This window comes from Phacochoerus africanus, chromosome 5 (genome assembly GCF_016906955.1).
Source record: "Phacochoerus africanus isolate WHEZ1 chromosome 5, ROS_Pafr_v1, whole genome shotgun sequence".
Lineage (NCBI taxonomy): Eukaryota > Metazoa > Chordata > Mammalia > Artiodactyla > Suidae > Phacochoerus > Phacochoerus africanus.
The window spans coordinates 73,767,187-73,783,580 of record NC_062548.1 but is presented as its reverse complement, the minus strand read 5'-3'; the positions used below and the strand labels follow the sequence as shown (position 1 = coordinate 73,783,580).

Below are 16,394 nucleotides of genomic sequence, written 5' to 3'. Positions count from 1 at the left end.
TTTGCCCATTTTTCCATTGATTGATTGGCTTTTTTTGCTGTTGGGTTGTTAATTTCCTAATTTTCTAATTTCTAATTTGTGAGTTCTTTTTTGACCCTTTGATTTTATAAGAGTGTAGTGTTTCCACATGTTCTGCAATTTCCAGTTTTTCTTGTGCTATTTATTTCTAGTTTCATTCCATTGTGATTGAAAAAGATGCTGTGTAGTATGATTTCAGGCTTCTTGATATTATTCAGACCAGTTTTATGGCTAGACATGTATTCTGTCCTGAGGAATGTTCCATGTGTATTTGAGAAAATGTGTTCTGCTGTTGTTGGGTGGAATTGTTGTTGTTAGATCTGATTGGTCTGTAGTGTTGTTCAATTTCTCTCCTTATTCTTCTATTAATTATCAAAAGTGGGGTTTTGAAGCCTCTTAACTTTCTCCCTTTAATTATTTCAACATCTGCCTCATTAATTTAGGAGCTCTGAGGTTTGATGCATAAATAATCACACTTTTTATATCTTCTTGGTGAATTGAGCCTTTTTTCTTTTCTTTCCTTCTTTTTTTATTTTTATTTTTATTTATTTTTATTTTTTGTCTTTTTTTGTCGTTGTTGTTGTTGCTATTTCTTGGGCCGCTCCCGCGGCATATGGAGATTCCCAGGCTAGGGGTCGAATCGGAGCTGTAGCCACCGGCCTACGCCAGAGCCACAGCAGCGCGGGATCCGAGTCGCATCTGCAACCTACACCACAGCTCACGGCAACGCCGGATCGTTAACCCACTGAGCAAGGGCAGGGACTGAACCCGAAACCTCATGGTTCCTAGTCAGATTCGTTAACCACTGTGCCACGACGGGAACTCCCTCTTTCCTTCTTTTTTTGGCCACTCTTAATGGAATATGCAAGTTCCCTGGGCAAGGGATTGAATCTGAGCCACAGCTGTGACCTACACTACAGCTGTGGCAACACTGGGTTCTTAACCCAGTTCACCAGGCTAAGGATCAAAGTCAAACCTCAGCAGTGACCTGAGCTACTGCAGAGACACCACCAGTTTCTTAACCCTTTGTGCCACAGCAGGAACTCTGACTGTTTTTTTCATTATATGATGTCCTTCTTTGTCTCTTGTACCAATTTTTGACTAAAAGTCCATTTTGTCTGAGGTTAATATAGCCATTCTCATACTTTTTTGGTTATTCTTTATATGAAATATCTTTTTCTTCTTTTTACTTTCAACCTGTACGTATCCTTAGATCTAAAATGTTTCTTTGATAGGCAATATGTAGTGGGAAAACCACTAAAGATCACGGACATTTTAAAATTAAAAGCTGACTCAAGGAAGGACTCTGAACCTGCTTACCAAAAAACATTTAATCTCAGATCAGAGAGTTGCTGATGGTACTTACTTAATTTTTGAAGCATTCATCTAAGAATTCTTCAAGTAGGATTATACTGCTATCCAGAGGCAACTGTGAGAAAACTGGTCAAACATATGGGAATGTATTAGAAATCAGTTTCTTTAATGAAGTCTACAGACTGTCAAATAGGTGATAAAAATAAGTTCTGGGAAATTTTTTTTTTAATAAAAAACTTTCTTAAACACTTAATTTTAACTTTTGGGTTTTCTTTTAGCTGGTGAAAGTGAGGGGGAGTATTATTTTTTTCTCACTGGTTGGGTTGGCCAAGTGGTGGTTTCTTAATATTGTATCCTTCGTGTTCTCGAAATATCCTAGTGAATTGAACTCTTTTTGTAAGCTGTTGTGAATCAACTATTTTCAAAGGCAAGACCCTGTGCTCTACACCCAGCATTATTTAGTTTCAGTGAATAGCCATTTTGAACATTCATTTTGGCATTCTTCTTCCCTGGAGATTTCAAAGAAGACTAACTGTGCCAAAACATTGGCTGTATTGTTATTTATTTAGGGATTTCAGATTGCCAAAATGAATTTGCAAAATGCTTTGCTTTGCTTTTCATTCTTTATCCCTTAAAAAATGCCATTGAAGTAAGGTGGGTGTGCCCCATGGTGTTCTACCTTTTGAGAAAAACCTTTTGGGAGAGTTGACACCATAGAAATCTCTTTAGTTATTGAATAGATTTTAAATTAAACTGGCCTTTCTATGATCAAAACCTCATTGTTGTAAGTGCTCTGTAAAAAATGTTTTGTTAGTGTGGTAACAGTGTTTTAATTCTGAGCAAAAAAACTTATGACCTTGGATTTCCTTCAGGCTCTTTTACATTAATAACTGCCCCTTTTACTTTTAATAGCCTCTTCTTTTGTAATGGACATTGTGTCTTAAAAAAAACTCTTTGAAAGTCTGAGTTATTCTTATTTTAAAGTCTTTTGAAAGTATAATTGTAATCTCATTTTTAGGAGGAGTGTTATTTTGTCTTCTAGTGCATCCTTCTCTACCTGGTGTTTTTGTGGCTGTCTCTGCCTTGCCCCTTGTGTCTTTCTTATGTTGGAAGCTTTGGGTTCTTACTCTCCCGGAATATTGGGGAAGATCTCAATAACCATTCCCTAAACCAGCAGGTAGCTTGACCTAGGTTGTTTTTGATTGTCTGTAATCTTGATCTTTTCCATGTGCATTGCTTCAGCCTTGGGCGGTAGGGACAGCTTTCATTGCTGTCTTTCCCAGGTGGGAGAGCCCTGCTTCATCCCTTGATTTTACAAAAGGAACCTGACTTTTGCCACTTTCCATGGTATGAGATGATTTTAGTTCCTCTTATTAGGATTAATTTCTTAGGTGTCTCAAATAGTAAGATTTTAAAACAGACAACTTTGCTTACTTCTTTTACCTCTAGGAGTGTAAGAGATTAAGGAACTGCTGTGGTTTGTTGGAATATGTGGCATCTTAACTGGGTAACCTTAAATCCCTGTTTCCTTATTTTTAAGTGCAGATAATAACTTGGATAGTGGTTGTGAAGTCAAAATGTTATTATATTTGTGAAAGTGCTTTATAATCTGAGAAACGTAATCTAAATGTTAGGTTTTGTTTATTATTGTTTAGTCATAGGGATTGTGTTACTATTCTATTTAAATCTACTTTTGATTTTCAGGTTATTCCATTGACCTGTCATGTATGGCAACAGCCATCATATCAAGACAATAATGAAACACAGGTTTCTGATATGATTGTGGTCTCTTTGGAAGAAAAAGCTCAGTGGGCTTCCGGGGATGATCAGGTATGCATTGCTCAACTGGCAAATTGCCTTTCTTTTGATAAGCAGCATGAGAAATTCTGATTTAGCTAGGAAGAATGGAAAGAGGTTAATTAGTATTCCATGTTTCTAGTAGATCTTTGGCAGTCTTTATATAGAACAGCAGTTTACATTTTTTTTGGTCTCAGGACTCCTTTACATTCTTCAAAAATATTTTAAAGAGCTTTTATTTATAAGGGTTATCTATATCAATATTTTGCTTACTAAAAATTAAAACATTTAAAAAAAATTTAAAAACGTTTATTTAAAAGTAATAAACCCGGAGTTCCCGTCGTGGCGCAGTGGTTAACGAATCCGACTAGGAACCATGAGGTTGCGGGTTCGGTCCCTGCCCTGTTAACGATCCGGCGTTGCTGTGAGCTGTGGTGTAGGTTGCAGACGCGGCTCGGATCCTGCGTTGCTGTGGCTCTGGCGTAGGCTGGTGACTACAGCTCTGATTCGACCCCTAGCCTGGGAACCTCCATATGCCGCGGGAGCGGCCCAAAGAAATAGCAAAAAGACAAAAAAAAAAAAGTAATAAACCCATTACCTGTTAACATAAAAGTATATTTTAAAATGTAAAAATGACTGTTTTCTAAAACAAAAAAAAAATTAGAGTGGCATTGTTTACTTTTTTGTACATCTCTTGAATGTCAGGTGTCAAAAAAAACCACAATGTGAGGGTTTGTGAGTTAAATTTTGTTTGGGGCAAAATGAGGACTAGAGCCCAGGAGGCAGCATTTCAGATAGCTCGGAAAAACCACTCCAAAGGTAGGGGGAAATGTCAATATATATGTGATTTTGGTGAAAGGGGGAGGTACATGCAGTCAAGCACACATTTTACAGAAGGTTGCTGCTAGTCTTGTGAAGGTTACTACTAGTCACAAGGAGTAGGTACCACCATAAAGGATTTTAGTGCTTTTCTAGATACTAGGAGATGTAGGAATTGGTTCATAAAGTCTCCTGAAAATATCTATATGAAGCCCTGTTCTCCCATCTTCCCAGAGGACAGAGTACCTGACTCCTGGTCTCCAGCCTGAACTCTTTCAGAGGTTGCTTTCAGCAGCTGCAGTGGCTCATGATTCAGTCCTTGTAGAGGTAGATGGCAAATGCCAATCTCCAGTTCATAAAGGCTTAATAGAAGACAGTTGGTATTTTAGCCAGGGCTCTCTCCAGAAAAAACAACCAATAGGAGACATATACATTCATAAATACATGTATACAAATACATGTATTTTAAGGAATATGATTATAGAGGCAGAGAATTCCCGAGATCTGTAACCTGGAGACCCAGGAGAGTAAAGAGTACAGTTCTAGTCTGCATTTGAAGGCCTGAGAACCAGGAGCAAACTGATAATGTATGTTCTAGCCTAAGAACCAGGCCAGCTAGTGGTGTAAGTTCTACTCTTAAGTCCAAAGGCTAGAGAAGACTTACAACCTAGCTTGAAGACTGTCACTGTCAGGGGGAGAGAATGAATTCTCCCTTTCTTTAGCCTTTTGTTCTAGTCAGGTTTTTAATGGATTGTGTGAGGCCTGTCACCATTGGGAAGGGCAGTCTGCTTTACTATGTCTGTGGCTCAAATGATAATCTCATCCAGATATGCCCTCACAGATACATCCAGAGTGTTTATTTAACCAAATATCTGGGCACCCTTTGGCCCAGCCAAATTGACATATAAAGTTAGCTATCGTAACTGGATTCTCATCCACTTCTGCATTTAGTCTACTGGGATATGTTGTTTTGGTTAAAGTGTGTGAAGAAAGTCTGGCCTTACACAGATACATAGTTAGAAAAGGGAGGCCTGTGAAAGAGGGTCAGTGATCCCTAGGGATCTTTAGACCACACTTTGGGAACCACTGATCTAGAACATAATAATAAAGTTAGAAGAAATGGAAAAGTTATGAGCAAATAGGAAAAAAAGCTCATATATGTTTGTTGGAGAAAAAAATGCACCCTTACTCAAGATGATTAAATATTTACGGTTGATTAATAACATAGGTGTCAGATTTCTTCTAGTACCTTCAGATTCCCCTAAATTGCAGTTATTATCCATTAGATGCAAGATATAGAGGAAGGAGATTTATAGTTGCTAAGGAAAGGGGTTAGGAAGAACCCTGACCAGAAAAAAACATGGTGCTTTTGTGATCAGTACATGGAAGGGGGATTGTTGTGGTTTGACTTGTGTCCCCCAAAATGATGTGTTAAAGTCCTAAATCCCTAGTACCTCAGAACGTGACCTTATTTGTCAGTAGAGTGATCGTGGGTATAATTATTTAAGACGAGAGTATACTGGCGTAGGGACCCTTAATCCAGTGACTGGTGTCTTTAATAAAAAGAGAGAGACGCACAAAGAAATCAGCCACGTGAAGACAGATCTAGAGGCAGAGATTGGAATTATGCTGCCATAATCCAGGAATTCCTGGGGCTACCTGAAGGTAGAAGAGGTAAGGAAGGCTCATCCTCAGGGGGCTTTGGATGGAGCATGGCCCTGCCAGTAAGTACCTTGATTTCAGACTTCTATCCTCCAGAACTGTATGAGAATCACTTTCTGCTGTTTTAACTTCCAGTTTGTGTAATTTTGTTACGGCAGCCTTATAAAATGAATACAGAGGTATATCCCTAAATAGTTTAATATTCTCTGAGAGCATGTTTATGGTATAGTCCAAAAATAGATGTGTTCCTTTTGTCCTTGTTTTATAAAATGTAAACCTGGATGGATCCTGTAGCTCTTCATTTTTGCCTGTATGTCTGTGTTCCTCAGAAAAGCTGGAGCCTTATGCTGTTTCCTAATTCTCTTTCCTCTTTTCTCCTTATGGTTATTCTGCCCATTCATTCTTGTTGGTGTTATCCAAGCTACCTCTTTTCTATTCATTGAAGACTCTAGCACAGCTTCAGCTAAATCATCCAATGTCTGAAACTCTTGGATCTTTTTTTTTCTGCACCCACAGCATACAAATGTTCCTGGGTCAGGCATTGAACTTGCACCACAGCAGTTGCCTGAGCAAGGCAATGACAATGCTGGATCCTTAACTCACTGGGCCACCTTGGAACTCCTTAGATCTTTTGGCCACACCTGTGGCATAAGGAAGTTCCTGAGCCAGGGATCAAATCCAAGCTGCAGCTGCAACCAGTGCCACAGCTGTAGCAACCCTGGATCTTTAACCCTCTGTGCCACAGTGGTAGCTCTTGGATCTTTGATTCTGCAGAGATCTTTTCCTCTACACCTTTCAACCTTTTCTTACCCTTACTCATCCCATGGTCAAGTCTAGACCTTATCATCTACAGCAACTTGAGTATAAATATCTCATCCTTTCTTTCCCTCCAGCTGCTGCCCAATTTAATATTCTGTGAAATTTGAAGTCTTTGGTCTCTATTTTCTGATATCCTCATGTTTAAAAAAGTTGGGCTTGTTGAGATATAATTTAAATATAGCAAGATAAACTCTTTTAGGTATACAGTTTGGTAAGCTTTGACAAATATACAGTTATATAACTACTGCACATTTGACTGCCATCATCCCCGGCCCTGAAATTTCCTTGTGCCCCTTTGTAGTTAGTCATCTCCCCCATGTTTAATCCCTGGCAACCACTGATCTCACTTTTGTCCCTAGTTTTGCCTTTCAGAATTATGGTGTGTTGACTTTTTTTTTTTTTTTTTGGTCTTTTTAGGGCTGCACCTGCAGCTTATGAAGGTTCCCAGGCTAGGGGTACAAATGGAGCTGTAGCCCTCAGCCTACACCACAGCCACAGCAACTCGGGATCTGAGCGGCGTCTGTGACCTATACCACAGCTCATGGCAACATCAGATCCTCAACCCACTGAGTGAGGCCAGGGTCAAACCCGCGTTCTCCTAGATGCTAGTCGGGTTCGCTAACTGCTGAGCCACAATGGGAACTCCATGCTGACTTTTGTATCTGGCTTCTTTCACTTGGCACATGCTTTTGAGATTCATCCATGTTGTATGAGTCAGTAGCTTGTTGTTTTAAATTTTTTAATTTCTGAGTAGTATTCCACTTAAGTATGGTTTTTTAGGTAGACAGATGGTTTCATTTCTCTTGGGTGAATAACCTAGGAATGAGATTGCTGGCTGATGTGGTTAACTGTATGGTTAACATTATAAGAAAGTGCCAAACTGTTTTCAAAAGTGGCTGTACCATTTTGCATTCCCCACAGTGTATAAGAGTTCAGTTGCTTTGCATCCTTGCCAGCTCTTGGTATTGTCAAAAAAAAATTTTTTTTTGTTTTTGTTTTAAGGATTTTAGTCATTCCAGGTATGTTACGGTATCTTGTGGTTTTAATAGGCATTTTCCATATTCCTAGTGACTAATAATACACATCTTTTTTTTTTTTCTTTCTAACAGTATATGGAAGTTCCCAGGCTAGGAGTCAAATCAGAACTGCAGCTGAGGCCTGCGCCATGACCACATCATCACCAGATCTGAGCTGTATCTTCAACCTCTGCTGCAGCTTACAGAGCACCAGATCCTTAACACACTGAAGAAGGCCAGGTTTCAAACCTGCATCCTCACAGAGAAAACATTGGGTCCCTAACCTGATGAGCCACATTAGAAACTCCCAATAATGTGTATCTTTCTGTGTGCTTATTTGCCATCCATTGGCAAATATTTCTTTCTTAGTTAAGGGGTCAGTTTGAATCTCTTCCTCTTTTTTTATGACTGATTTGTTCTATTCATTGAGTTTTTTGTATATTCTAGATGCAAGTCCTTTATGTACTTTTCAGATATTTTCTCAGTCCATGGTTTTTCTTTGAATTCTCCTATTTGTTTTTTGAAGAGTACAAGTTTTAGTTTTTATGAAATTGCTTTATTGATTTTTTTAATAGTTTTTTTGTGTCTTATTTAGAAATTTTGACCTAAACCTAGGTCAGAATTTGCTTGTGTTTATTCTGTTGTTTATTTATCATCTCTATTCACGTCTGTCAAAATATTTAGAGTTTTGAGTGCCTTTTTATTTTTTATATTGGTTAAAAAGTTATAACCCAAGGAATCATAGCACCAAAATAAGCAGAAAAGAACTGTCAACAACAGTTATGAAAAATTTTATTTTATGGTGGGAAATAATAAGAGTATGTTTGCGTGGGTAGAGGAATGATTCGATAGAAAGGGAAAATGCATGAAGGAAAGAGGGAGAGTCACTTTCCTCTCCAAGAGATATAGGAAGGAGATAATTGAGGAGTTCCTGCTGTGGCACAATGGCGTTGGTGATGTCTCTGCAGCATCTGCGCATCAGAAGACAGGTTCTATCACTGGCCCAGCGCAGTCCCATGATGCCACAGTAGCATAGGTCTCAACTGAGGCTCAGATCTGATTCCTGTCTCCCCCCCTCCAAAAAAAAGAAGGAAATAATTGGAAAGAAAACAGTGGAATGAGATGGGAAGGCCTTTGATAGGCAGAGAGACTTTTAAGTCAGAGGATGAAAAAGTGGGTTAGGTTGTAGATCTTTAATAGGAAGATAAGGAAGTTCCATCTCCTGCTCTTCACTTACTAAAGTAGGAAATGAGGTCATCAGTTGAAAATGAGGAAAGGGAGTTCAGTAGTTTTGAGGAGAGACTGTATAAAGTTATCATTTTAGCCAGTCAACTTACTGGGAAGATAGAGTAGGATTTCCAGGCAGGGCTGAGTGCCCTTGAGGTTTAATGTCATCAGTCTAAAAGAAAACCAGTGTGGATATGTGCTTTCTTCAGCAGTGTGCTGCTGCTTGGATTAAGACAAGAAAAGGTTCAACTAGGACTGAGCTTTTGCCAGGCAAATAGGATAGTGGGGGAAAAGGGTAAGAAAGGAAGAGATGTTTGCCAGACAGACAGTGATTATAAGGATGACTGAACTCTCAGAGTAGTAAAGAGGGAAATACAGTTAATAAGAAAGGAATTATGAAAAGTATATAAATGTGATAGAATATTTGTCTTCTATAAGATTATAAAATTATTGCAGCTGAGGATAAGCGGCAAGGTCCTACTGTATAGCACAGGGAACTATATCCAATTTCCTGGGATAGACCATGTGGAAAATAATATAAAAAAAGAAGGTGTATATATATATCTATGATTGACTTTGCTGTACAGCAGAAATTGGCACACGTAAATCAACTATACTTTATTTTTTTTTAATTTTTATTTTTTTGTCTTTTTGCTATTTCTTTGGGCCGCTCCCGCGGCATATGGAGGTTCCCAGGCTAGGGGTCGAATCAGAGCTGTAGCCACTGGCCTACGCCAGAGCCACAGCAACGCAGGATCCGAGCCGCGTCTGCAACCTACACCACAGCTCACGGCAACGCCGGATCGTTAACCCACTGAGCAAGGGCAGGACCAAACCCGCAACCTCATGGTTCCTAGTCGGATTCATTAACCACTGCACCACGACGGGAACTCCTCAACTATACTTTATAATTTAAAAAAAAAGAAAAGAAGTTATTGCAGTTGAGGAGCTAGGGTTAAGTGATCTGTGGAGATCAGAGGATGGATAAGGAGAACAAATCGATACATCTCCCATCAGTAGTGGGACTAGGCTCTAAACCCTGGTCAAAAGGCCTGAGAGATGAGTGGAAGACTTGAGATTTTGCTATAGTGAGAATTATAAGATGACTAGAATTCCCTTCCTTGGCCCACTATCTTCTATTGAATAGAATGTTCTCAAAAGAAAATAATTAAAATAATTATTCTTGTTTTCCTTTTATTTTCAAGTATTAAAAATACAGAAAGCATGTTTCCAATAGCAATTCAGGGTTAGGGGTTGGACTAATTTATCTGACATAGATGGGATTGGTATATTTTGGAGTGTCAAACGTCTACTGTTTAATAATCCTGCAAGACATAGATGAATATTTTTGCCTTTTTTTTTTTTTTTTTTTTGGTCTTTGGCCTTTTTAGGGCCACACACATGGCAATGGAGGTTACCAGGCTAGGGGTATAATCAGAGCTACAGCTACTGGCCTGCACCACGGCTATAGCAACGCCAGATCCAAGCCACATCTGCTACCACGGCAACACTGGATCCTTGAATATTTTTACTGTTTTATTTGTTGTTTGATTTGTGTTTGTTTGTTTGGCCATGCCCATGGCATGTGAAAGTTCCTGGGCTATGGAGCAAACCTGAGCCACAGCAATGACAGCACCAAATCCTTAACCACTAGGCCACCAGGGAACTGTGAGTAATGTTAATATTTTTGAGTATTTCTATCCCATATTTTTTCTTTGTATATATTTATATAACTCATACTAGGGAGTGGATAGTTGTGTACTTTTTTTAACTTACTGCAAGAGCATTGGTTAGTGGATTTTATTTTATTTATTTATTTTTCTTTTTTTAATAATGATTTTTATTTTTTCTATTGTAGCTGGTTTACAGTGTTTTGTCAGTTTTCTACTGTAGCAAGGTGACCCAGTTACACATACATGTGTGCATTCTTTTCTCTCACATTATCATGCTCCATCATAAGTGACTAGATATAGTTCCCAGTGCTATACAGCAGGTGGTTAGTGAATTTTAAATACAGGAATTAACTCCTTAAAGACAAGTCTTGTTGAAAATGCTTGTGAAATCTTTCTGCATTCTAATATATCTTCTTTTTATCAATGGTGGATCATTTGGGAATGAAAAAACCCTATATTTTTTTAAAAATCTGAGTTGGTTAAGGAAGAAGACTTCAGTAATAGACTATAAAATAATGAAAATCAGTACATTATATATCTAAGCATGTAGATTGCCATCAATATAATATCCTTGTTTCATCATTTTATTTAAATAAATATAAAATCAAATGAATTCATAATTTAACAAAAAACTTTAATAATGAAAAACTGCAAGCAGAGGAAACATGGCAAAGAGAAAAACAGAAACTAAGTTAGAAAATATAATAAACTTGTTAAATTCAAGATAGAAATTTATAAAAAGATAGAAAAATTATATATATTCCTAGTAAATCCAGTCAAGAAAAAAAAGCCTTAATGAAACTGACCTAATACAAACCTATCAAAGCTTATACAGGGGGACTAGAACTACTAACAAGGAAATGGAAAATGTTATACTAGTACCAGCTATGTAAAAGGTTTCTGGAGCTAATGGGATTCACTGATGAAATTGTTTATATTTTAAGGAAAACCAAGTTTCTTTATATAAAATAAATATAGAACAAGATTAGAAAACAAAGCAAAACATTCTGAAATACTGATTAATCTTATTATGACTAATGTTAAAGACTGTGTTTGGAAATGTTAAAATACTCATCTACCACTACTAAATAAGAAATGGAAGAAATTTATTGCTGTATTTTATCAGATATAGTTGGGTAAAACATATGCTATAACATAGTTTAATCAAATTTAGTGCTCATTCCTAATCAAACTAGTTTAAAATGAAATAAAAGAATAATAGCATGATAGGAAGAATTTTTTTTTAGTCTTTTAGGGCCACTCCTGAGGCATGTGGAGTTTCCCAGGCTAGGGGTTGAATCAGAACTGTAGCTGCTGGCCTACACCACAATGCCAGATCCGAGCCATGTCTGCAGCCTACACCATAGCTCACAGCAATGATGGATCCTCAACCCACTGAGTGAGGCCAGGGATTGAACCTGCGTCCTCATGGATGCTGATCAGATTCATTTCTGCTGAGTCACAAGGGGAATTCCAGGAAGAATATTCTTAATAATTAACTAATGCCAATTTTAAAAAGAAAATGCCTATAAAGCTGATTGCCATCAGTATTTAATTCAACTTAATTCAACATTGCTACTTAGTGTTGTCTGTGGATTGGTGCCAATCCATGAATTGCTTGTTAGTGGTTGTCAAGAGATAAGTACAAGAATTGAGAGGAAGTGTTTAGAAACTTTTATAGCAAGTTGATGTTTTTTAGAACCAGAAGTCAGACACTTAGACTTATTTATGTTTTGTATTTTGGGCTTATATATCTTTTCAATTTCATTTTCCTAGTTATTTTTTACTAGTTTTTTATTTTTATTTTTTTGCTATTTTTGACAATTAATTATTAGTATTTTAATAAAGTATCAATCTGTAATGAATTGGAAGGGGAAAAACTGACCCTTCCCATCGCTATTTTGAGAAGCATTGATCCTGAATCATGCCATTAAAATAAGAGTAAATATTTGAAGGAGACCACTCACTATGTGCTTTTTTTTTTTTTTTTTTTTTAAAGGGCTGTACCCTCAGCATATGGAGGTTCCTAGGCTAGGGGTCTAATTGGAGCTACAGCTGCCGGCCTACACCACAGCCACAGGAATGCCAGAGCTGAGCCGAGTCTATGACCTACATACACCACGGTTCATGGCAACACTGGATCTTTAACCCACTGAGAAAGGCCAGGGTTCGAAACCGTAACTTCATTGTTCCTAGTCAGATTCCTTTCTGCTGCGCCATGATGGGAACTCCAACCACTCACTACCTGTGAACAATAGGATGTTTTATACTGAAAGGAAGACTACTAGAAACTGGTATGGCCAGTTGGAATTCAGTAAAGTGGTCACATGCAGAGAGTATTGCAGCTTTAGGTTTGGAAGTTTTTTTTCAAATTTATTATCATCAAATTGCAAGCTTTCATCATGAAGAACCACATTGTTTTAATGATGAGAAGTAACTATTAAAGAATAGCAGAAGCGACAGTGATTCAGCATGTTAAAAGCTGGGTAGTAATGGGAAAAGGTAAAAAAAAATCTATTAATATTTTAGAAAAACACAGAACAAACAGCTTTACTTTTTTTTTTTATACAAATTTTGATGATAATGTTGTGAAATAGGAAGCTATGTACTATGTGAGTAGACCTTTTAATCTGATTGTTAATACGTATGGTAACTCAGTTTATGTTTAGCATGTTTTCCTTCAAAATTGTTGTTTTAGAGAACAGAATCTTGGCATTGTCTTCCTCAAGAAATGGACTCTTCCCACACCTTGGATACTACCCAGACCAGGTTTAATGTGAGAGAGAAAGGGACTGAAGTGACAAACTTCCCTTCTCTGGAGGAGGGTATATTGACCAAATCAGAAAATCAAGTGAAGGAGCCCAGCAGAGATCTCTTATGTTCTCCATTGCTAGGTAATGCCTCTTTATTTTTAACTAGTAGTGATACCTCACATTTTGTGAAATACTTTTGGGGGACTGCAAATCTTCATCTGAATCCTTTCTTAAGTTGAGGAGATGTAGAACTATAATCAGTAGTTTATCTAGTTATGTGAAATGTGCTGTGGCACCTCATTTTTTCACCCCCTGTTGCTCTCAGAAAACAAAAAGGTATAACTTCCTCTTTAGTGGGTATTCCTCCTTAATTCTGAACTTGTGGAGTGTTTCTTGGAGGTAAACCATATATTATCCTTTGACTACTTCTCTCAGCATGGAGACTTCGTGATCTATAAAAAGCAAACCTTCATGCTTACCTCATTAGATTCTTAAAATTAGTTAAGGCATATATTATCCTAAGTTTTCAGACTGAAGCTTTGAGAGAAAGAGATTAAATGACTTATCTGAAGTAGATCTTCTTGCTTTCCTGTTTATTAAGGAATTGATTTATTAGCTCTTTACAAAAGATAAACTTTAGTACTTTTCAAATCATCAAGGTAGGAGGTAGAATTGTACTGTCACTACTTTGGATTATTGAGGATATATAAGAATGCTTAGCCACTATGATAATTTCAGTTTTTCACACATAAATCATAATTCAGGCAAATTTTTTTGTTGCTCCTGTTTTCTTCAGATTTTTATTTTCAAAAGTTGAAGAAAATTCAATAACCACATACTTTACAATTAACCTTGTCAGGGAATGGGATTCAACCATGAAGTCTTGTCAGAGTTTTGTTGAGTAGTGAAAATTAGGAGTTAATTCAACAAGTTCTTGTCAAATACAAGCAAATGCTATCCAAGTAAAAGTATTAGTGCCAGTGTATTCAGTGATGCAGATCATCAAAGTCAGTTTAGTTTTATATTTTAAGGAAGATATTGACAACAGTAGAGTTCTCTTGTAGGAGGAGATAGTTATGATAGTAGATAAAAGAGAAGACTTTGCTAATATTTTAAGGGCTTTAATGCTAAAGAAGGAGCAGCTTATTTTTCATTTATTCATGTATTTAACAAATAACTAAGTGCCTGTTGTGTGTTTGATGCTGGAGATGTATAGATGAAAGCTACTTCCTTTTGGGAAGACAATCCAGTAGAAAGAAAATAACAGTGCCATGGGATGAGTAGTATAATGGTCTAGAGCAGGAATCTGCAAACTACAGGCCATAGGACAAGGCCTGATTTTGTATTGTCTGTGAGCTAAGAAAGGTTATAACAGTTTTAAAGGATTGTAAAAAATAAACCAAGGGAGTTCCCACTGTGGTACAGCGGGTTAAGGATCCCAGGTTGTCTCTGTGGCAGCTTACTTCACTGTTCAGGGGTGGATTTGATTCCCAGCCTGGTGAAGTGGGTTAAGGATCGGCATTATTGCAGCTGTTGTGTAGGTCACAGCTGCAGCTGGAATTCGATTCCTGCCCTAGGAACTTCGAAATGCTGCAGTTGCAGCAGAAGAAGAAAAAACAAAATAAAAACCAGAAGAAAGGGAAGTATAGACAGAGACACCGTATCTGATCAACAAAATTGAACCTTTTTAGGAGCTGACCTTTTATTAAAAAAAAAGTTTGCTAATCTCTAGTCTAGAAGTTAAAATGGAATACATAACTGATAGGGAGGCTGTTTTCAACTTGGTGTATGAAAGAACTTTCTAATAAAACCATTTAATAATGGAAAGGCTATATATAACAGAAAAAATATAAACATTTTGTTATGGCAAAATGTCAAGCAAAATTCTCTAATAGAATAGTTTTAGGGAGTTCCCACTGTGGCTCAGTGGAAACGAATCTGACCGGTATCCATGAGGATGCAGGTTGGATACCTGGACTCATTTAGTGGATCAGGAAGGGATCCTGCATTGCCGTGAGCTGTGGTGTAGGCCAGCAGCTGTAGTTCTGGTTAGACCCCTAGCCTGGGAACTTCCATATGTCACAGGTGTGGCCCTAAAAAGCAAGAAAAAGAAAAAAGAATAGTTTTAGCATTGGGTTGGAGACAGTGCTACATGGCTTATAAAGTATTTTATAAAGTTTTGTAACTGCAGCTTCTTATTTACTGTAGAGAAAATAGAACATTTTAATTATTAGATCAGATCCTGGAATCTGATAGCCAAAGGAAATTTCAACATTGCTGTTTTGTTATGCTTGAATACAGTCATTGTGGGGTGTATCTTACCAATGGCAAATGTCGTGATGATGACTGGTGCCAGAACAGTTAGATATCTCAAAAAAGAATGATCCAAGCCATCAACAGTTGTCCAAATGTGAGGAAATATGGGGTCTTTGTTTAAAAAGAAAATCTCTAAGCTGCTTAGAGGGGTGTAAGATTTCTGTTATGAAGGTTTAAGAAGTCTGTAAGCCTAAGCCAAAGCCAAATAGGAACCATACCAGTTAGTTCTTGATGATGAAGATTATCATTATATTTTAGTTTTTTGTTTTTAATCAAAGTATTATTTCCATTCAGTAAATAAATAATTGTATTTTGAGTGCCTGCTGTGTGTAGCAGGTACTTTGTTAGGGAGTGAGTAAAGCAGACATGGAGCTGATAATCTAGGTGGGAAGTAGACAGACCAGAGAATTAAACAGGAGTGTAAGGGTTGTGATAGGGAAGGTATATAGTATTATTAAAGACATTCTGAAATCAAGAAAAAGGATATTGCAGCATCAGTATTACATTCATATTGAAACAAATTTAGTTTTAGCAAAACATCACCCATCTAGTTAAATTAATATCAAAATAGAATGCTGTTGGTTTTGTTCCTATTAATATTTAATTTTTTGTTTTATAAGTATAATAAACACTGTAAGGAGTTTATACCTAGTTGTACATATTTAAGGACATTATAATAAAACTTATTTAAGGTGGCATTTAGGAATTCACAAGATGTTTTTTTCTTTAAATCAATAGTTCTCAAACTTTTTGGTCACAAGATTTCCTTGACACATTTTAAAATTATTGAGAGCCTTTGTTAATGTAGATTATTGATATTTTCCCATATTAGAAATTAAAACTGAGAAATTAAAATAAACTCATTAAAAATAACTCCATTGCATGTTAATAATTTACCTAGTTTTTTTGAAAAATAGTTATTTTCCAAACCAAAAATATTTAGAAGAATAGTGTTGTTTTACTTAAAAAAAAAAAATCTG

The 16,394-nt window shown here is 37.0% G+C and overlaps 1 protein-coding gene across 4 annotated transcripts in view; it reads left to right on the top strand.

The window, feature by feature from the left end:
- The window catches only part of ALMS1 (ALMS1 centrosome and basal body associated protein), a 163,269-nt gene that overhangs the window by 12,361 nt on the left and 134,514 nt on the right, over nucleotides 1-16,394 (top strand). For 3 of the 4 annotated variants that reach the window (XM_047781769.1, XM_047781768.1, XM_047781765.1), the window contains exons 2-3: nucleotides 3,037-3,162; nucleotides 13,044-13,239. In XM_047781769.1, coding sequence (XP_047637725.1) covers nucleotides 3,037-3,162; nucleotides 13,044-13,239 — 322 coding nt within the window. The remainder of the gene's footprint in view (nucleotides 1-3,036; nucleotides 3,163-13,043; nucleotides 13,240-16,394) is intronic. The other variant, XM_047781767.1, reaches the window with a different exon arrangement.